At 33.6% G+C, this 22,644-nt stretch overlaps 1 protein-coding gene across 1 annotated transcript in view; it reads left to right on the forward strand.

The window, feature by feature from the left end:
* zbtb47b (zinc finger and BTB domain containing 47b) overlaps positions 1-22,644 on the forward strand; it is a 33,375-nt gene that overhangs the window by 5,122 nt on the left and 5,609 nt on the right. Inside the window, exons 2-4 of the mRNA XM_051097987.1 lie at positions 2,403-2,505; positions 16,972-18,203; positions 20,096-20,243. Coding sequence (XP_050953944.1) covers positions 17,043-18,203; positions 20,096-20,243 — 1,309 coding nt within the window. The 5' untranslated portion in view covers positions 2,403-2,505; positions 16,972-17,042. The remainder of the gene's footprint in view (positions 1-2,402; positions 2,506-16,971; positions 18,204-20,095; positions 20,244-22,644) is intronic.

A 22,644-nucleotide genomic window follows, 5' to 3' on the forward strand; every position in this document is an offset into this window, starting at 1 on the left:
CTTTGTTACAAAGTCTCAGATTTTAAATTCTGTCCATTTTTTTTACAACATTCAAACAATAAATGCCATTTTGGTGCTGTTTAATGTGGAGTGACAGATCGCTGTGGTGCCTCAGTTCAAGAGAAGAAACGTATTCCTATTCACCTCTATAACAAGTTTCAGCTTGAAATAAACATAAATAAACATCTGAAGATATGTTAAAAGAAAGCGTAAGAGCTTACCGGAATCCGTATCCTGTCTCATGTAATCGCTCAATCAGTGTTTCAACTGCAAAAAAAACGTCGATAAAACAGCTTATAAACAATGTCACATAATGTCACTTTTACCTCAGAAAAAAAACATTCGGTGAGCATACACTCGTTAGTCAGCTAGAAAAATGAACTCTAGAGACGAGGATTTTGCTAAATATATGCCCCGTAGAGCATATTCATTATCATTTTTTACTGTTCACTGAATAAATCAATCAAGTTTTATGACAGTCACCATTTAAATGTTTATATTTCAAAAAACTATTTGGATTAAAACTACAATTATGCAATTGTGACTATTATTATAAAAACCTCATTGAGTGTTATTTAAATGTTTATGTACAAATCAGTTAATTTTAACCATCAGTATTATAATGTAGTACCAGCAAACTCTCAGCAGTTGAGAGATTTTGTTCCTTGAGAAAATTTGCCATGTCCTGTACCTGATATAGGGCCCTATGATTTCTGCGATGCGGAAACGCGGATGAATTTGCAGAATCCAGTCATAAAAACGGAATTTACTGAATAACACTGAATTTGTCGAAGTTTGGATAAATTAATCAAAAATAGGTCATTACACTTAAATCAAACCGCGATATGGACTAGTATCTGTAAGTAGCCCCAAAAATATGTTTTAAATACGAATCCTGCATGTTCTGCGGGTCTCTGTGTTAATGAATGCCGCATTTGTTTACCACACAAATAGGATACTAAAGCGTGCATGACGCTCGCTTTGACTTCAACGTCTGTCGTCTCACTAAATGAGGACCTAAAAACATGAACAACATCTGCTGAGAGTCACTTCATGAATTTGACCGTTCCATTTGAGTAAGAATAACGTCAATAACTTTAAGACTTTGTGCCAGAAATATATTACTATTGTTCAGTAGAATATACATAGCCTACTTCTTAGGGTATAATCAAACAAAATATCTTCCATGTTTTAATTTTAATAGTAAATCCCCTTTGTTTGCCAAAAATATTTTTGCTTTATTTTCAATAATTTGCTTCATTTTCAATAATTAAAAGATAATGTTTTATGCCTTCATTTGATAACCAGAAAATTTTAAATACACAACACAGAATTTCTGAGGGGTAAAAAACATTTCATAAAGCTATTTTAAGAATAAATGTGAATAAATGAAGTACGCATTTAAATAATTAGACATGTTAAAACACAGTATTTGCTAACAATAAAACTTTCAAAAAAAAAAAAAAAAATCATAGGGCCCTAAACATGTCATTTTTGTTAAACTTTTAATAAATTGATGGGAAATTGTATACGTTTCATGATTTTAATTAATTAGACGTGCTCTTTGATTAATACAATTTAATTTAACCATTAAAAAAATTAAAAATTAAAATGGAAAAATCTGAATTGTAAAAAAATAAAATGGAATTTGGGAAAAAATATCATAAAATTTCATAGGGACCTGCTGATATATACCCAAAATAATTGATATTGAATCGAATCGCAAGCTTGTGAATAGAAATTGAAACGAAATGTGAAATTTGTCAATACTCATCCCTTCTAAGAAGTAAATGTCTCTCTCTGTTTCTCTCTTCAAGAAAGATTAGCACCCTGAGATTCTAGTACTTTGCAAAGTTGTTTGCTGTTCCTTTTCACTGCAAATATAAATTTTCAATTTCTCCTGGCGCTGTCACAGTGATCTCACACGGCTTTGTTTGTGTCGCCAAATGGTTCTGGCTGTGGATATACTGTCTCTTTTACGAGAACCTGATTTCTCTCACCTTGTCAAGCACACCTTTTATTATTAGACGCAGCAGACACATGAGAGGTAAAATCCTTTGTTTGTTTGTCTGGCTCAATTTCATGCCCCGCTTGGCACATAATATTTCAAACTGCGATTCAGTTGCTCTTGGTTGCATTAACATATAGATGGAAATGGGAAGTCTTCTAAATATATCTGCCTTACTCGGCACAGGAAAAGTGCAATGAGTCGTAGACGTTCCCGTGTGGTTTGTAATAAAATAAATGTTGTACGACGGTTGCAGTATCCAAAGGTTACGAGAGATACTTAATGCGTTAATGTTGTCATAAAAATGATTTTCATTTAAACTAAAACAGTCCCAGCGTAGTCGTTCAATTTTTGGATTTATTGATTGATTTCTTATGCATTTTTTATCTCACAGCCGATGCCGATGAGGACTTCCCTGAGCAGCATTTGCTGGACGTACAGAAACTCTGCAGTAAGCACCTGCTATCCTCCCCTGTTTGAGTAAAACCATAGGAAAGGTGAGTGTTTCTGGCTTTCTTTCCTCTTCAGAAAAGAGCTTTCACTGGCTTCCAATCCGATATGCTGTTAATTAGCTGCTGAACCTGAAAAACAACTGACAGGGGAGCGCCATCCCTAATCACTTATTCTGATTGAACTTGGTAATTAGATGAAGGGATGACACCCTCTTTCAACAATATTTTCTAACCTAAGGGAAATATTTATCTTTGTCTAATGCATTTGTGTTAGAGTTAGAGTTTTCCACAAAATTTTCACTATATTGTTTTTTCGTTTAGTATTTTGGTTTTCTAATTTAAAGTTGTAGTTCTGTATGTATTTGTAATTTTTTAAAAGTGTTTTTTAGTTTATAATTCATTCATTTATTTATTTTTATTTTTTTGATAATGTTTTTAAGTGGTGTGCCAGAGCACTTTCCTTGATTTATCATTATTTACAAAAAGCGAATTGTGGTTGGTTGTACATATCAGTCACACTCCATTTTCATGAATACACTGATAGTCAGAGGCCAATCTTGAAATATCTTGAATTAAATCAGACCATTCAGCATTGATTCAGCATTTTAAAGCTAACATAATTTTCTCTTTATTTACTTGTTGTGGATTTTTTGTAGTTTCAAATTATAGATTTTTATTGTTTTGCAATCACAAGGTTTTTTTGTGCTGTCGAAACGATTAATCACATCCCAAATAAAAGTTTGTGTTTACATAATATATGTGTGTACTGTGTATATTTATATGTAAATAAATGTATATAAATAAGATATGACTCATGTATACGTATATATATATATATATATATATATACACTACCGTTCAAAAGTTTGGGGTCAGTAAGACTTGTAATAGTCTTTAAAGAAGTCTCTTATGCTCATCAAGGCTGCATTTATTTGATTAAAAATATAGAAAAAAAACAGTAATTTTGCAAAATGTTTTTACAATATAAAATAATGTTTTTTATTTTAACATACTTTAAAATAGAATTTATTCCTGTGATGAAAAGCTGAATTTTTATCAGCTGTTACTCCAGTCTTAAGTGTCACATGATCCTTCCGAGATCATTCTAATATGCGGATTTATTATTAGAATGATCAGTGTTGGATAATGTCAACAGTTGTGCTGCCAAATATTTTTTGGAACCTGTGATTTTTTTTTTTTTTCAGGATTCTTTCATGAATAACAAGTTTAAAAAGTACAGTGTTTATTCAAAATATAAATATTTTATAACAATGTAAATTATTTATTATTAACTTTTAATAAACTTTTAATTATTAACTTAATACATCCTTGGTGAATAAAAGTATTAATTTCTTAAAAAAAAAAGAAAAAAAAAAAAAAAAAAGAATGTATATGTAATATGAGTACTGTATATTGGAGTATATAGGAGTATATGTGTGTGTGTGTAAATGTTTTTAATATATACATGTATGTGTATGTATTTATATATACAAATAAATATACACAGTACACACATACATTTTGTAGAACACAAACTTTTATTTTGGATGCAATTAATCGCTATTAATTAATTTGACAGGACAACTGTTTTTATATTTATTTTAAATAATTACTTAATTACATATATAAATTTAGTAATTTAATTTAATAATTCATTTTTATGTCATTTTTGATGTGGCTATACTATTGTTCAGATGATTGACATTTTTATATAAATATTTCTATTTGGCAAGGACACATTCAAAATAATCAAAAGTGACAGATTTTTATACTGTTAAAACAAAAATTATATTTCAAATAAATGCTGTTCTTTTGAAAGTTCTACTAAGCAAAGAATTCTTAAAAAAATGTATCACAAAATTATTAAGCAGCTCAGCTGTTTTTAACATTGATAAAGAATGTTTCTTGAGCAGCAAATTAGTATATTAGAATGATTTCTGAAGGTTTTTGAGACACTGAAGACTGGAGTGATGATACTGAAAATGTAAAAATATACTAAAATAGAAAACTGTTGTTTTAAATTGAACGCCTAGACAAATAGTAATTATGCATATTTCTACAATAAAGTTTATTTTTGCTTATACACTACCAGTCAAAAGTTTTTGAACAGTAAGATTTTTTGTTTTTTAAAGAAGTCTCTTCTGCTCACTAAGACTGCATTTATTTGATCCAAAGTACAGCAAAAACAGTAAAATTTTGAAATATTTTTACTTTCTAAAATAACTGTTTTCTATTTGAATATATTTTAAAATGTAATTTATTCCTGTGATTTCAAAGCTGAATTTACTCCATTACTCCATTTGCATGATCCTTCAGAAATCATTCTAATATTCTGATTTGCTGCTTGAAAAACATTTATTATTATGTTGTTGAAAACAGCTGGGTAGATTTTTTTTCAGAAAGTTCAGAAGAACAGCATTTATCTAAAATAGAAATCTTTGTAACATTATAAATGTCTTTACAAAAGCTTTTTATTTCAGATAAATGTTGATCTTTGAATCTTTCTATTCATCAGAGAATCTTGAAAAAAGTACTCAGCTGTTTTAAATATTGATAATAATAAGAAGAAAAAATGTTTCTTGAACAGGAAATCAGCATATTAGAATGATTTTTGAAGGGTCATGTCACACTGAAGCCTGGAGTAATGATGCTGAAAATTTAGCTTTGATCATAGAATTAAATTACATTTTAAAATATATTTGAACAGAACACAATTATTTTTAAAATATTTCAAGATTTTAGTGTCTTTGCTGTACTTTGGATCAAATAAATACAAGCTTAGTGAGCAGAAGAGATTTCTTTAAAGGGGTTAACGGATGCTAAGTTCACATTTTCACGTTGTTTGAACATTAATGTGTGTTGGCAGTGTATGTACAAATCTACCCTATAATGATAAAAATCCATGCAGTGGTTTTTAATGAATCTGTAAAAATAATATCCCCTTTTTCAAATCAAGCCATTCTCAGTTGCCTATCGGCGTGGCGTCACACCAACAGAGGCCGCTCCCACGATAGTTGATTGACATGAGCGTCTTACCTCAGATCAGCTGTAACAGTCCGACCTCCATTGTTTCGATGCCGGAGCAGGGATGTAAGTTAGACAAGAATATCTCAGACTGAGCAATTGAACTGTTGTGTTGATGGATGTAATAATAAACATAGTGGTTGTCATTTACTCCCGACATCTAAGCTGCTGAAGATGCAGTAGATTACATTTGTTTGTGAAGGGAATGCGGCTCCCGATCTACATATATCCGTCTATGTTCACGCAAATCATTCGTGATCCAGCTTCACTTACAGCAGAAGTGAGTATAAGGGGTCTTTTTTTTAGTTAGCAAGTTTAGCGGGTAAACGCAGCTAAATGCGGCTAAAGTAAACAGGCTCGTCACTCCACAGAGAGAAGAGAGGGGCGGGGTGAGCAGAGCTCATTTGCATTTAAAGGAACACCCCCTTAGAATGAGATGATTTTTGCAGAACTCATTTTGACAAGGTAAAAAGGGAGTTGTTTTACACAACCAACGAGAATTTTTAACCAAAGTATATTATAGACTTTTCATTAAGACCCTAAAGAATCATATCAACTTGTGGAAAATGGACATCCGATGACCCCTTTAAAAAGCATTAAAAATCTTTTGACTGGTAGTGTATATTTTTTAAAATACCTCTCGCACTTTTTAAATGCCTGACATTTGTGAATTTAGGAGGACACTCTAAAAACCATTGTGACAGATGTGATGCGTACAGAAGTGTTTTTCGTATGGAGATGTACCGCACTCTCTGTTCTACCTTTGCATTCCCTGTATTTAAAGCTCACATTATTCAGCACTAGACAGACAGCTGATCCGAGGAGCTCCAAACAGCCCTGTTCATTGAACTGGCATGTGTAATAGCAGGTGTTATAGTTCAGGAGGTTTTCTCAGTGAAAGTGATGCTGTGGTTTGTGGCAGCTCTCTGACAGTGTGTAATTATCAACTGTGCTGGCTAGTCCGAATGGGTGAGAAGACGATATCTGTATCTAAGAGACCTTAAAGCGATAGTTCAGCCTAAAAAGAAACTTATGTCATCATTTGCTCAACCTCATGTCGTTTCAGTTCTTATGGAAAAGAGCATTTCGGACATCATGCCTACAGGTAAATAAGTAAAGCTGAATTTTTACTTTAGTACAGGCAATGAAGATCTTTCTCTCTCACACACACAGATGTGCTCATAACTGAAACATGTCACTAATTTACAGCGCATACACACAGGCCGTAAGTCATTTTGGTGTCTCCGTGAGGGCTGTAAGTGTTTGTCTGTCTAGCTCAAGGTCAGGACTGAACGTGTGTCCTGATTGAATCGGGGAGGGTGTAGGCATCGAGCAATACCACACGCATACACAGACACCCAGGGCATCTGTTTCTCTGTCTCATTTTTTCGGTCCTGTGAGGACAGCTCCATCACCTTGGAAAGTGGCTCTTCTGAGAGGGCGATTGGTACACAGGGGCTTCAAAAGTAGAAAATCTGCTCCGGAGTGGAAAGCAAAACTGAATCTTTTACATATGGTCCACTGAGGCTCTTTCCTCCTCACAACTACACACAGTTTCTTTGTCCTCGGGGAAATTACCATAGGTACTAACAGATTGACTCAAACAAAACTGGTCTCTGCTCTGTTATTTCTTTGCAATGTCATGAGGATAATAGACCTGTGCAGAAGGGGCTGTCTGTCCATTTTTATCTATCTGCCTGCCTCTAGTCTCTGAGTGTGTACAGCAATAAAATAGTAATTAAATTCTCTGTATATAATAGGGCTGGCAAACGATTAATCTCGATTAATCGCATACACAATAAAAGTTTGAGTTTGCCTAATATATGTGTGCGTACTGTGTGTAATTAGTATGTATATATAAATACAAACACATTCATGTATATATTTAAGAGATGTATGTTGTGTACAAAATATTTTTATTTATATATAATATAAATTCTATAAAATTATAATAAGTACATATACTTGTAAATGTTTCTTAAATATATATATGAATGTGCTTGTATTTATATATGCATAATAATTACACACAGTACGCACACATATATTAGGGAAACTCAAACTTTCATTGTGTATACGATTAATCGTGATTAATCGTTTGCCAGCCCTAATATATAATTTTCTTTATTCTTCATTAAAAAAATAAAGGCAGTTAAAAAAGTTTTTTTTTTTTTTTTTAAAAAAGGAAAGAAAATAAAGAAAATATAATGTGCTAATTTATTTTATATAAAATTAAAATTGTACCAAATATTTCAGAATCTAAAATTGGAATCTAAAAAAAAAACTATAAAATGAAGTTATGTTTCAAATTTGAAGTTGATATCACAAAAATTGAGGTTTTTCATGTGATTTTGTTTTTTTTTTACACTATATACCAAGAGTAATGACCATTAATGCCCACTGATTTTTTTAATGCATTTTCCTGTAACAAATTTATACATTTCTGTCACAATATTACTTTTATCACAAAGTAGTCATCAAATATTGAACCCTGAGATTCCAAACCTTTCCAACAATGTGTTTTGTCCAAAAATTAGATTAGATTTTGTAGTTAATTTTTATATATTTTTGATGTTTTTTAAATATTTCGTAATATGACAAAATACAAAGTGCAGCAAAAACTGTAAAAAAAAAAAAAAGTAAATATTTTTTAATATTTAAAATAACTTTCTGTTTTAATGCTTTATAATGTAATTTATTCCTGTGATTTTAAAACAGAATTTTTTGCATCATTACTCCAGTCACATGATCATTCTAAATCAGTCTAATATTCTGATTTGCTGCTCAAAAAACATTTATTATTAGTATTATTATTATTATGTTGAAAACATGAATTTTTTCAGGTTTCTTGATGAATAGAAAGTTCAGAAGAACAGCATTTATTTAAAAATAGAACTCTTTTGTAACGTTACAAATGTCTTTGCCATCACTTTTGATAAATTTAAAGCATCCTTGCTAAATAAAAGTATTAATTACTATCATTTATTACCATATATTATATATATATATATATATATATATATATATATATAAATATAATGTTCTCTATTTATAAAAACCATAATGGTTTCAAGCTTGATGGCGGCAGTAAAATCCAAACTGAAAATCTTCTAATTATTTTAAAATTGTTTTGTTTTCAGCTTATTTTCTTACAGACCTTCTGTTACCCATTTTGTTGCTTTTTTTCCAATACCAGATCCAGGCTTTCTTTAGAGCTCTATTGAAATGCAGGTCATTTCTAATTGTGCATATTGTCTCGGGCAGAGAGACTCCAGATGCCGAGTCATTGTTTGGCATTTGTGTATGATTGATGAGGAAACAGTGCCAGACAGCAGCGCCTCTGCATCTTGCAGCGCTGTGAAACTTCCCTTCGAGCTGGCAGCACAGGAAGCGGAGAAATCCAGAGGGCAGGAGGACAGCGATTAGTCTCTCGTCTCTTTAATAGCAGCCTGATTAGATTCCCATGATAATGCTTGTTTTTCATTAATACAGAGTGGGCAACAGCCTCAAAGTTTAGTTGAAGGTCAAAAGAGTCATTGTTTTGTGCCACAGAAGCGTAGTTGCTAAAGATGTTGACCTGCTGGGAGGGTTAAAGAAACAGACGAAAAATTGTGTCTTTGAGATCTAGGGGAATTAGATTTATAGTGAAAATCAGTTTTTATGAGGCTTAGTGCATATCTAGTGCATATAAGTCATATCAACCACCATATTAATCATTTATGCTGCTTTTTTGGTTGTGTTCTGTATAATATTAGGGTGACTAAATCAGTCAATTATTTTCTAGGCAGTCTAGTTGGTGACTGGCTTTTTCCAGTATTTTTGAACTCCCTTTCAAATTGTCTCTCTTTATCACTCTCACTTTTTTTTCCGTAAAGTCTGTTCTAGTTTTATGCTGACTCAGGATTTAGTGTGTGTCTGTTCAGATCAATGTTGAACAGTCGTTCTGAAGCTCCATCCTAGCCGTGTCTCTGGCCTGTCTGAGGGAGATTCAGGCTGGCGTGATGCCAGTTCTGGTTCTTGAGGGTGTCACTCAAGCCTCCCAACCCTGAGCTCTTGTTAGGACAATGCTGAAGGGGGAAAGGATCGCTGAGTTAGCATTTCCATCGTTCTGTCTTCTGCCTGACAGCAAGAGCCTCCCTCTCCTCACTTTTTGAGGTCTGTGGTAACAAGAGAAAGAAAAGCTAGCTGGACAGCTTGGGTCAAGTTACCAGTTTTTTCCGACAAGGAGACGCTATTTTTGTCAGTAGATAACTTGAATTAAAATATTAATAGTAGTGTTTGTTTTCCCTCCCGGGATAAAATTATGAGTTGATTCTTCGTTCAAAGTTTTATGAAATTCCTGTGGCTTGTTGGTGTGGTTTGTTGAGTTTGTGTTGCGGAATGACATCTTGGTGGGTTGCTGAAATTGCGAACAATTCATCAAAAGTTGTTGAGAGGTTGGTCAGTGGTCTTCATAGTGGGTGCATTGTTACAGTATGAGATGATGTACTCATTGCGCTCAGTCCCATGATTCTCACTGAAGACATCCAAAATAACCTAAACTTACAGTGATGAGATTATTTAATATATGGTTTTTGTTTTTCTTTTTAGGGGTTCAAGCGCATAGCTGAAACCCTATTGTAATTGTAATAGGTCACGGATCACCGATCTCCACATAAAATTGGCCGTGCATACCAAACCGTTAAGTCGTAGAGACTTGAAACTTGAAGGGATGGTAGTACTCACACCGTCTACAACATCACCAAGGCTCGCCCCAAACGGCCTGACGGGGGCGCTACAGCGATCAAAAGTACAAAATCACTTATAACTTCTAAACCGTGAATCACGGGGCTGAAGTTTCTTATGTTATTGAAATCCTTGGCTCATGCCAAACGAAGCACAAACCTCAGATTTGATTGTGAGCCTGGTGAAAATTTGGGGTATTTCACACTTTTTTTTTTGAAGAACCTACTTTTGCGAATTAGTTTTAGGTTGTTTGCCGGATCGGAACCAAACCAGTGCAGAAAGATTCTCTGGAGAGTGAATATCAATAATTATCAAACGAGTCGCCGTTTCGATTCACCGTCGCAAAGTGGCGCCAAAATGTTTGAAAGGGGGCAGGGCCACTTTTTGTAAAATGCCTATAACTCCTGAAGAATGAGATATCTCCACCAAACTCAGAACACGTTTGTAAGAGCTCAATCTAAGGTTACAGCAAAAAAAATCATGGAGCTTGGCCACTTGGTGGCGCTATAAGGAAAAAAAAACAAATTTTTTTCATTTGTTCCATCAACATGAAAATTGGTGTGCACGATCTTGGTCCAATGTGCTGTAAGTGTCTACAAGGACATTTACGTATCTCACGTACGTATACACACACATACAGTATATATTTTGAAAATATTTGTAAGTATTCAAAATGTATATATTTATGTTCATATAATTTATATTACAAATATATTTTTAATATATAAATATTTAATTTAATATTTGTTTTAAATACATGCATGTGTGTGTATTTAGATGCACAGGACACAAATATATATTATGTACACAAAAACTTTTATTTTGGATTGCGATTAATCTTTGCCCAACACTAGAAAAAAAATGTTTTCGCAATTATATTGTTGGGTAAATATACTGTATATCAATAGCGGGCATCAGGTAGCCCCTATTAATATGCGGGGCATTGAAATCACTTTTGAATGTGCACTCGCTTTTTACTTCCACTTTCAAGATTCGTGATTACACATACTCTGTGTTTACTACAGAGCGGCAGTACTTACCACACATTTTACAAGATACGATATTTGTTAATGGTGCTCAGGATCTGTAATCTGTAAGATCTGCTCTGGATCATTTACTATCATCCTATCAGTCATCTCTTCTTACTCTGTTTATGTAGTAAGTGAAATTTTATGTACTGCAATGTAACAGGCAACCGCTAGTAAGCGGCTAACCATGTCTCTTTAGTAGCTTCGTAAAACGCATTATTCATTTTCTGTGGCTTTCCGAATACGGATTCACTATTCAGGAACATCCCTACTTCCGATTAGGGTTGTCAAAAGGTACCGGGTTCAGTACTTTCGGTACTGAAATTTTAAAAACGTCCATTTCCCGCTCACATTTGAGTGCTGTTGTTACTTCGAAAGTACCGAACCCGGTACCTTTTGACAACCCTACTTCCGATAATAACAAAATATCAATAAATATTTTTCCAAACACTTGCCCTCGCTGAAAATGGGGCAGGATGTATTTGTTTTTCCACCTCCAAACCCATTTTAATAGACAAAGAGGAATCATTGTCATTTAGAAATAAGATCGCATGAGTGTTTGAATCGAGATCACAATCTCGTGCAGCTCTAATCCTTACTGAATAAATGTATTCATTTTTTCCAAAGAAACTGAAAGAATAAAAAAGAAAAGTAGCTAATGTGAAATTTATTTTCATTGGACGAGAAAACAAGAACGTCCATTGACGATGTTATTGAGTGGAATTCCAGCATTTTCTTTTTCGCTTTCCATCTCACCGTTTTTGACAGGAAAAGAAAGCAGCATTTAAAATCTCTCTGAAGACATTTCAGCAAAAACAGTTGCTGTTATTTGGGAAGTGTGGTAAACAGTGCAGTAAAGACCGCAGAATGAAAGTCAACTGAGGGTAGATCTCTTCCCCCCGTCGCTCTGCTCTCTGCTGCCTGGCACTGTGGTGAACGTCCTCGGCCAAGTGCATACCAGCCGGCCTGGCCAGCAGCCCTGAGTCACCTCTTATTACGTTAAAGCATTACGGGTTTCTGCGCTACAATGAGTTCAGCTTTATGAAACAGAATGAGGAGCGTTTCACTACCTGTGTTGCTGGTAATAACAGGTCTAATTAACAAGGTTTGGCAAAGATCATGCTGTAGGAGTATTAGTTAGCTGGCAAACTAACTGTGTGGAATAAGTAACAGTAATTAAAGGAGAAGTCCACTTCCAGAACAACAATTTACAAATAATTTTCTTACGCCCTTGTCATCCAAGATGTTCATGTCTTTCTGTCTTCAGTCATAAAGAAATTATGCTTTTTGAGGAAAACATTTCAAACATTTCAGATTTTTCTCCATATATATAATGGACTGATATGGTGCCCCGATTTTGAACTTCCAAAATGCAGTTCAAATGCGGCTTCAAACAATCCCAGCCGAGGAAGAATGGTCTTATCTAGCGAAACGATTGGTTATTTCATTTAAAAAATACAATTTATGTACTTTTTAATGTCAAACGCTCATTTTGTCTTACTCTGCTTGGAATGTTTTTGTTCCTGTTAGGGTATGTCGAAAAACTCCCATCTCATGTTCTCCCTCAACTTCGAAATCGTCCTATATCGCTATTTTACCTTTTTTGTTAAGGGTGTTTGATCTTTGCATGTTCACGTTGCAAAGACTGGGTCGGTACTTCTGCAGTGATGTAGGATGATTTTGAAATGATTTTTGAAGTTGAGGGAGAAAATACGATCAGAGTTTTTCGACATACCCTAACTGTCTTGAGTCAGAATATACAAAGTTCATGGAGAGAAAGGCAAGATGAGCGTCTGAGATCAAGAAGTATTTAAATTGTATTTTTTTAAAATGAAAATTACAGATCGTTTCGCTAGATAAGAGACTTCTTCCTCAGCTGGGATCATTTACAGCCACATTTGGGATTATTTAAAGCCACATTTAAACTGCTTTTTGGAAGTTCAAAATCGGGGCACCATAGCAGTCCATTATATGGAGAAAAATGCAGAAATGTTTTCCTCAAAAAACATAATTTCTTTACAACTGAAGAAAGAAAGACATGAACATCTTGGATGACAAGGGTGAGTAAATTATATGTGAATCTTTGTTTTAAATGTGGACTTCTCCTTTAAAGAAATAGTTCACAAAAAAATTGAAAATTCTGTCATTTGTTACTCATGTCATTCCAAACCTGTAAACCTTCGTTCATCTTCGGACACAAATTGAGATATTTTTAATGAAATCCAAGAGCTTTCTGACCCTGCACAGACAGCAACGCAACTGACGTGTTTAAGGCATGTTTAAGAAAGGTAGTAAAAATATAGTTTAAATAGTCCATTGGACATCAGTGGTTCAACCTTAATTCTATGAAGCTACGAAAATACAATTTCTTCTCTTCTGTGCAGAAGTTATGGGCTCTGTCTTATTTTAGACTTCCTACAGTCGCTCTTTTGTTAAATTTTATTGATGTCAGTGAACATGATTTTCATCTTGTCATCTAGTCACAATTTTCAAACAGAGAAAGCAAATGAATGTGCTTCCAGTTTGTACATTTGCCTAAATTGCTTTGAAACTACTGAAGACAATATTGCTGTCATTTATATGCATTAAAGTCAGTTTATTTTTTTAGGGATTTTATTTCACAGATGTAGTAGATAGCGACAGGAAATTCTTGAGGAGAGGGAGAGAGACCGACATGCACTAAGTGCACACTCACTAACCGCTGTGCGACAGCTCAAACCAATTTAATGTCTTTCAGAAATGTTTCATGTTGCCAGTTTTGAATTTGATACAGCTGACTAGGTATTGTTTTGGAAAAACAAGCCCTTATCTCGTTTCAATTATTCCTGGTGGCGCTAAAGAATTTTATTTGTTTTTTATCCAAATTAACTGCCTGAATGCTTCAGAACTAAGTTTGGTGACTTGAGTTTTCTGTTTACCTGTTGGGTTTTACTTTTTCCCAGTGATAATCCACTTCCGAATATACAAAATGTCACAAATGGAATGCATTAGAATTATATTTGAACTCTTAAGCCATATCTCCCTCATTTTTTTTTTGATTATAACATAATTCCAAGTTTAAATACTTTCTAAAACTGTATCGTTCCACAGTAGGGCAGATAGAACAGTTTGATACAGCCAGCTGTTTTCCAGAATAATTATAGATATTTGTATTGCTATGGTCACTGTGAGTATATATGTGACCCTGGACCACAAAACCAATCATAAGCAGCACAGGTATATTTGTAGCAATAGCCAACAATACATTGTATGGGTCAAAATTATCGATTTTTCTTTTATGCCAAAAATCATTAGGATATTAAGATCATGTTCCATGATGATATTTTGTTAATTTCCTACCGTAAAACTTATGTTTTGATTAGTAATATGCATTGCTAAGAACTTCATTAGGACAACTTTGAAGGATATTTTCTCAATATTTACATTTTTTGCACCCTCAGATTCTAGATTTGTAAATAGTTTAATGTTTTCGATTCAAAAACTGACCCTTATGACTGGTTTTGTGGTCCGGGGTCACATATGTGGATGGATGTGACTGTATTCTAAATAAGAGTTTATACTTTCAGTTCTGTGTAATTTTTGGTGACATTTAACAAGATCGATTGGATTTTAATGACTTCTGAAAACAAACTTATCCTGTTTACGGAGATAAACCGTGAGACTGTTAATTCTGCTTGTTCTAAGTCACATAAAAGTCAGCGTAACCAATCCGTATAATTGTTTGGAGAGTCTGATATTTACTCTCTCCTTGCTCTTTAATTGTTTACTGGCCAGTGTTTTGTCTTGTGCATAATGATAACTTAGAGAGACAGGACGCAGGAGGAGGAAGTTAATGGTTTGCGTGCGGCTCTGAATATCAATGTGCTTTTTGCATGCTTCTCTTTCTGTCCTCTTATTTGGTTTGTCTTTTTCTCTTTTTGCTTGCTGCCTCTCCCTCTGTCCCTTTCCTTTTCCTCTGTGGAGTTTTTAAAGAGATGCTGTCCGGATCGAAACCTTGTCCTTCCTGATCTAAAATAAGCCAACCTTGGGAGCAGAAGGGGAGGGCATAGCAGCATGCTCCAGTGGCTTCTGCCTTTCTCACTCTCAGATGGCCATTGTTGGATATTGTTTTCAAGGCTGCTATGAATGAAATGAACTTCTGTGCAGAATATATTATTATGTGTTCTGATGGTTTTTGTCCATCTTTATATATTGCTACTATAAAATTAGTTCTATCATGACAACTCTTGGAAGATTTTAGTATGGTAATGAATATGACAATGTGAATGTATTTGGTCTTGGTGGAATGGATCTGCTTGATTATTGCATATATCATAACCTGTAGCAGATCTATACAGGTGGAGCTGGGGAGGTGGAGGAACTCTGAAAGCACACTGCGAACTCCTCTAGTGAATACTAACCAGCCATTTCAAAGTAAAGCAGCAAGCTCATTGGCTGCGTATACAGGAGGAACCAATCAGCTTGTGCCATCTAGAGTAGTGTAAAATAGTGTAAAGAATCTAGTTAACAATAATCAAGCATATTTCTCATGGTTTTGGAATAGATAAGGATAAGGAATTTGTACTTCTATTTCCCAATATAACCAAATAGAATATTAAACAGCGAAGATTTCCTATATTTTTTTGTACTTATATGAAACTTTAAACATTTATAAAGATTTTGTGATCATTAGGTAGTATTGTTATTGCTATTTTAAACTGAAATACATGTTATATGTTAATTTAAATAAAATTAAAATAAAGTATGATTATTGAAAAAAAAACAAAAAAAAAACTTGAAATTAAATAGGTTAAAGTAGTAAAATTTATATAATTACTTCAAATTCTGTTTTTTTTTTTTTTTTTCGTTTTCGTCTCTCTGAATTTTTTTATAGGTAAATTAAAAATTGTTACATTAAAAACTATGAATGAAAAAGCATGTCTGATTAATTTAAATCATGAAACAACACAAATTAATAGGGATTTATTAAAAGTTTAACAAAAATTGTATTTTTAAGGCTCTGTGAATACGTTTTTTTTCTCTCTCTCAAATTCAGTTTCATTTTTACCAAATTCTGTTTTCCATAAATTTTCTGGATTAAATTTTTTCTATTTTAATTTTTCTGAACTCTGGTTTAATAGTTACGTTGAAAATGTTTACATTAAAAAATCAGAATCAAAAAGCATGTCTGATTAATTTAAATAATGATACAACACAAATTAATGGAAATTTATTAAAGTTTTAAATTTTTTTTTTGTTCGTTTGTTTTCCTCAAATTCAGTTTTATTTTTATCAAATTATGTGTTTTCCATTCATTTTCTGGATTCCATTTTAATGGTTTCATAAAATATTAATAATCAAAAGCATCTCTAAATAATTGATTTTATAAAAAATTATTTTATTAATGTCTCATTTTTCAGAAATACTGTGTTGTGTATTTACATAGTTTACCATAAATATATTCTGGTAAATAATATTTCTGGTAAATATTCCTTAAAAAAATGTTTTAATAATAATTTTATTAGTAGTAGTACTACCATTACAAATAAGTAATATATTTCTGTCACAATTTCTTCAAGTTAAACCGAAATTTCATTTTGACTGTGTTGTGAAGACCTTTAAGTTTCTGTTTGTATATGATATAACGATAATTTTTCTCAAAAGAAATGGTAAAATGCTCATGAGGAATTTATAGATTAATTTATGATGAATTGTAAGATTAATATAGTTTTGCTCCTGTCTTGTCTCAAAACAGAGAGGACTGCTGACTTCCCCTCTGCTGAGTTCTTTCTGCTAGAGGATGCAGCACTGCACTTTACTCGTTTAATGGACAGGCATCTCCACCAGCCTCACCTATGCGACGTGGACCTCGTGCTGGTGTCCCACTGTACGTTTTCCTCCCACAAGGACGTGCTGGGTGACCACATCCCCTACTTTCAGACCCTCCTCTCCCAGAGTCAACCACTGCACCACATAAACCTGGCCTTTGAGGTGTTAAGCATCCTCAACCTCATCTATATCTCCATCTTCGAAGTCCTACAAGTGGCCACTGTGGTCCAAATGAGTTCCTGCCACAAGCTACTTGTGTCCAATGAGATGGCAGACACAGACGGGCAAGGCAATGCCTCGTCCAATCAGATGTACAAGATGAAGGAGCTTGAGAAAATGTACACACAACAAGGAAATGGTACATTCTCGTTGCTTGTAGAGGGCAGCGGGGTCAGCAGGGATGTTGCCCAGTCACATTCATCTAGCGTCCACTCCAGCCCACAAGCCAAACACTTGTATAAAAAAGATGACAGCGGAGGTGGAGTGGCTAGCGGAGGAGGGCGGGGCTTATGCACAATTGAGGGCGGAGCCAGTCTCAATGAATCCCAGGATAGTTCTGTTTCGTTTAACAGGGAGCAGATTATCGTGGAGGTCAATCTCAACAACCAGACTTTAAATGTTTCTAAAGGGTCCGATGGTAAGAGCGTCACCTCAAGTACCTCATCCCTCCTCGTTCACCGTGGGGTGGAGGGTAAGGAACAAGATGATAACGAAGATGTTGATGAGGATGAAGAAGAAGAGTATGAACACAGAAAGGAAGGGATGGAAAATTGCAGCGATGACGAGGACGATGAGGATGAAGAAGAGAATAATCTCGACATTCCAGAAACAGGACGCACCAGTGTAGAAAGACGCCGTGCTACGAGAATACCAGCGGAAGCCATCTCCATGAGACAGACGCTAATTGACACCACGCTCGGGGAGGGGAGGAAGAGGAGTAAAGAGCAGGAGAGTCTGGGCCAGAAGGTGAAGCTTGAAGAAAAGCAGCACTTTTCTTGCAAGAAGTGCCCTCGTATTTTTAACAACCGTTGGTACTTGGAGAAGCACATGAACGTCACCCACAACCGCATGCAGATCTGCAATAAATGCGGCAAGCGCTTTTTACTGGAGAGCGAGTTGCTGCTACACCATCAGACAAACTGTGAGAAAAACATACAGGTACACACTTGTCTGCATGCACAAGGTCAATCTATAAAGCTGATTTCACACAAGTCTTTGGTGCAAAGTCAGGGTTCGGTTGGTTTGCTTGGTGATTGATTTCAAATAATACAATAAAAAGAGAGACAATGCAGGGTTAGCGGGAGGGAGCAACAATTAAATTGGGCACAGCCATCAAAACCGAATGTGAAAACAGTCTAATTTACACATACAACTCATAAGTAGGCCCACACAAAATCTGTGCCCAAGAACTGGGTCACTTATTATTCGCAAAGTTAGAATTTTTAGGAAATTAACCAGTATGATGATATTTTTGAATGACAATCATGGTTATTATAGTTTTTTGAAACTACAATTAATACTGAAGTTTACTTAAATATATTAAAAACTCTTTTCAGCTAGCTGTCAAGGCCAAAGTAAAAATTTGTTAAAATAAAATAAAAATAAAAATAAAAATAAATGAACAACTAAATAGACTATATATAACTATATAAAAAAGAAACTAAAACTAACAAAAACAATTAAATTACTACACTTTGAATAAAATTAAAATGGAAAATATAAAAATTAAAAACAAAAATAAAAAAAAATATATATATATTAATATATAATTATAACTAATAATATTCAGCTTTTTTTTTTTTTTTAGCCAGGAACATTTATTATGTTATGAAAGATTTGAAACTGAAGAAATTTATTAAAAAGTAAAAAAGAAATTAAACATTAAAAATTTAATTAAATTATTATAAATTAAATTATTATAATAAAAAAAAAAAAAAAATTATTAAAATGTAAATCATTTAATTAAATTATTAATAAAAACTATACAGATTACATATTACAATATAAAAAAAACTAAAATGACAAAAACAACACAATTATTAAACTTTAAACAAAATTCAAATTAAAAATATAAAAAACTTAAAATGTAAATATATAATGAACTAATAATATTCAATATATAATTATAACTAATAATAATCAGGTTTTAAAAAGAAATTAATACTTTTATTCAGCCAGGATACATTGTATTTGCAAAAAGAACATTTGTTGAAAGATTTATGTTTTAAATAATAACAGAAAAACAAAAATCTTACAGCCCCCAAACTTTGGAACAGTAGTGTAAGAAGCATTGGTTAATATTGCATACGTAAATCCTAAATATTTAATTTTGCATTTCCTCTCTTTGTAGCTGTAGACAATCATCTAATATTCACTTCATGTTAATCTTTAAAAACACTGTTAAATGTAAACAAATTCAACTGTAGTTTTTTTTGTAGATTTATTTTCAATTATCTTTTAATATATTTAGACAATTTTTAGATATAAAAATGTATTGGTTAGTGGTCAGAATATGAAAATAATAATAAACTTGTCGATTTGTCAGTGCACCAGTTTTCATCTAATAAAAAAAGCATAGACCTTTAGCTTCTCATTGCACGTTTTCCCTTGTCTAAAGGTGAATGATCTGTATTCTCTTCTGGTGCTCTGCTACGAGTGCATATTGCAGAGCAGAATGATAGACCCGAGATTTGGGATGATATATAGGCACAGACTGTATTAGGCTGTGGAGAACAGCTGTTTTCAGCCACTAAAGCAGGTCTGCCAGGCCATTTCCTCCTCCAGCTTGAACTAGGTCTAAACCATCCAATACTCATTTGTCTCTGCTGTATAAAGCACTTACAGGGAATTCAGTGTAATTAAGGTAATAGTGCTGTTGTGCTTAATTTGATATAAATGAATTTTAAGCTAAAGGTGCCCTTTGCAATATTCATTCTTTATTTAGCTTACGCCGTTCTCAGAATGATAAAATCCTGTTGTGTTTTCCATCGACCCCTAAGGGAGAACTGTTTAGTCTAATGCCGCTCATTCGGATCCTCTGATCTTTGTAGTGCGTGACTTGTGGAAAAGCCTTTAAAAAGCTGTGGTCTTTGCACGAACACAACAAGATTGTCCACGGATATGCCGAGAAGAAGTTCTCTTGTGAAATCTGTGAAAAGAAGTTCTACACCATGGCACATGTCCGGAAACACATGGTTGGTGAGTACTGCCTCATTTACTGGGTCATTATTTACTCACTTTTATGTCATTCCAAACTCGTATGGCTTCTTGTTTCTCACAGTAACACAAAAAGTGATTCTTTTAAAGAATGTTCTGGATTCTGTTAAAGGAATAGTTCAGCCAAAAAAAAAAAAAAAAACTTAAAAATTGCTCACAGTCAGGCCATCCAAGATGTAGACGAGTTTGATTCTTCATCAGAACAGATTTGCAGAAATTTAGCATAACATCAGTTCTGCAGTGAATGGGTGCCGTCAGAATGAGAGTCCAGACAGCTGATTAAAAACAAGTCCTCTATTCATAATATCTTTTCTGAATCAGGAGAGAAATATGCACAGATCAAGCACAGTAAAAACAGTCCCAAAAAATTCTAAACAAATATGTTGTTAGATTTTGATGTAGGAAGGCAACAGGGGATGAGCTTTTTCACCGTAGGAAGTGTTATTATGAATTATGAATGTATGGGTTTTGGCCAAAACTGGCGGTGTAAAGTATTTTTTTTAAGTTGTTAATGGATGGAGTGGAGTCGTTTGGATTACTTCTGGATTTTTATGATGTTTTTATTAGCTGTTTGGACACCTATTCTGACGGCACCCATACACTAAATAGGATCCATCGGTGAGTGATGTAATGCAATTTGTCCAAATCTGTTCTGTTGAATAAATAAACTCATCAACATCTTGGATGGCCTGAAGGCAAATTTGTATTTTTGGGTTAATTATTCCTAATGACAAATAAATGGCTTTGTGTGAGGAAGAAAATTAAATTTGAATAATTATCCAATTAATTAATCACTCTTTTGAGTCAGATCTTCACAATAAGTTAGTTCGTGTTTTATCATTAGTTCAATCATTGAATCATTAGTTCATTTTTTTAAAGAAGTCTCTTCTGTTCACTAAGCCTGCATTTATGTGATCCAAAGTACAGCAAAAACAATAAAACTTTGAAGTATTTTTACTATTTAAAATAACTGTTTTCTATTTGAATATATTTTAAAATGTAATTTATTCCTGTGATTTCAAAGCTAATTTTTTAGCATCATTACAACGGTCACGTGGTCCTTCAGAAATCATACTAATATTCTGATTTGCTGCTCAAAATATATTTATTGTTATTTTTAATATGTTGAAAACAGCTGAGTAGAATTTTTGGGGTTTTTTGATGAATAGAAAGTTCAGAAGAACAGCATTTATCTGAAATAGAAATCTTTTGTAACATTATAAATGTCTTTATAATCACTTTTGATTAATTGAAAGCATCATTGCTAAATAAAATTTTAATTTTTATAATTTTAAAAACAAGCATTTGAATGGTGTAGCTTTTTTTAAAGATAAATGCTGATAGATTTTCTATTCATTAAAGATGAATCCTAAAAAAATGACTCAACTTTTTAAAATATTAATAATAATAATAAACGTTTCTTGAACAGCCAATCAGCATATTAGAATGATTTCTGAAGGATCATGTGACTGTAGTAATGATGCTGAAAATTCAGCTTTGATCACAGGAATAAATTACATTTTAAAATATATTCAAATGAAAAGCAGTTATTTTAAATAGTAAAAATATTTGCTGTACTTTGGATCAAATAAATGCAGGCTTGGTGAGCAGAAGATGCTTCTTTAAAAAACATTAAAAATCTTTTCAAAAACTTTGGACTAGAAGTGTAGTTTACAAAACAGTACAAATGATCTGTCTCAAGCCTCTGCTTTGCAGGCAACAGGCCACACCTTTAAACTTTATCCTTATCTGCACTGTGCATTACATTAACAAATTAACTCATGGATCCATTTTAACATCAAAGACAACCACCGGCTGTCACAGCTAGGTGGCAGTCAAGATGCTTTGAAATACAACAGCCCTGTCATGTGCACAAAGACATATTGTTGTGTAAATTAACCTCCAGGCAGATGTAATGCAGCACACCCGGGCCTTCATACCGTACGGTACTTTCATCTCCTGAAGCTTGATCTTCCCAGAGCTTGGTCCAGCACAATAGTGAAATACCCAGCTCTGTTTTGAACAGGGGAAAAGAGCCGCTCTGACCTTGCGTTACCATCCAGAACAGACTAAGCTGAGGACAGAGGCTGTATTGTTTAATCTGCCCTCAGAGCAGAGAGGAAATATCTTATCTAGAAGTGCTTCCTTCTACCACAACCCACTCTGTTGTCTGTAGGGCAACAAGTTACACTTACTCATCTCACGCTGACAACAGAATATGTGCAGTAATTATGCACTGTATGTCACAAAACGCTCTTGCTATCCATAAAATGAGCACTGAGGCATGTGATTAGGATGTTAAATGAAGTTTTAATACATTTTATTATCAGTTAATTGTTACTAGGAGCATTCTGAGGAAAACAGGATGTATTTTTAAAATGTG

The sequence above is a fragment of the Labeo rohita genome, chromosome 24 (assembly GCF_022985175.1).
Source record: "Labeo rohita strain BAU-BD-2019 chromosome 24, IGBB_LRoh.1.0, whole genome shotgun sequence".
Classification (NCBI taxonomy): Eukaryota; Metazoa; Chordata; class Actinopteri; order Cypriniformes; family Cyprinidae; genus Labeo; species Labeo rohita.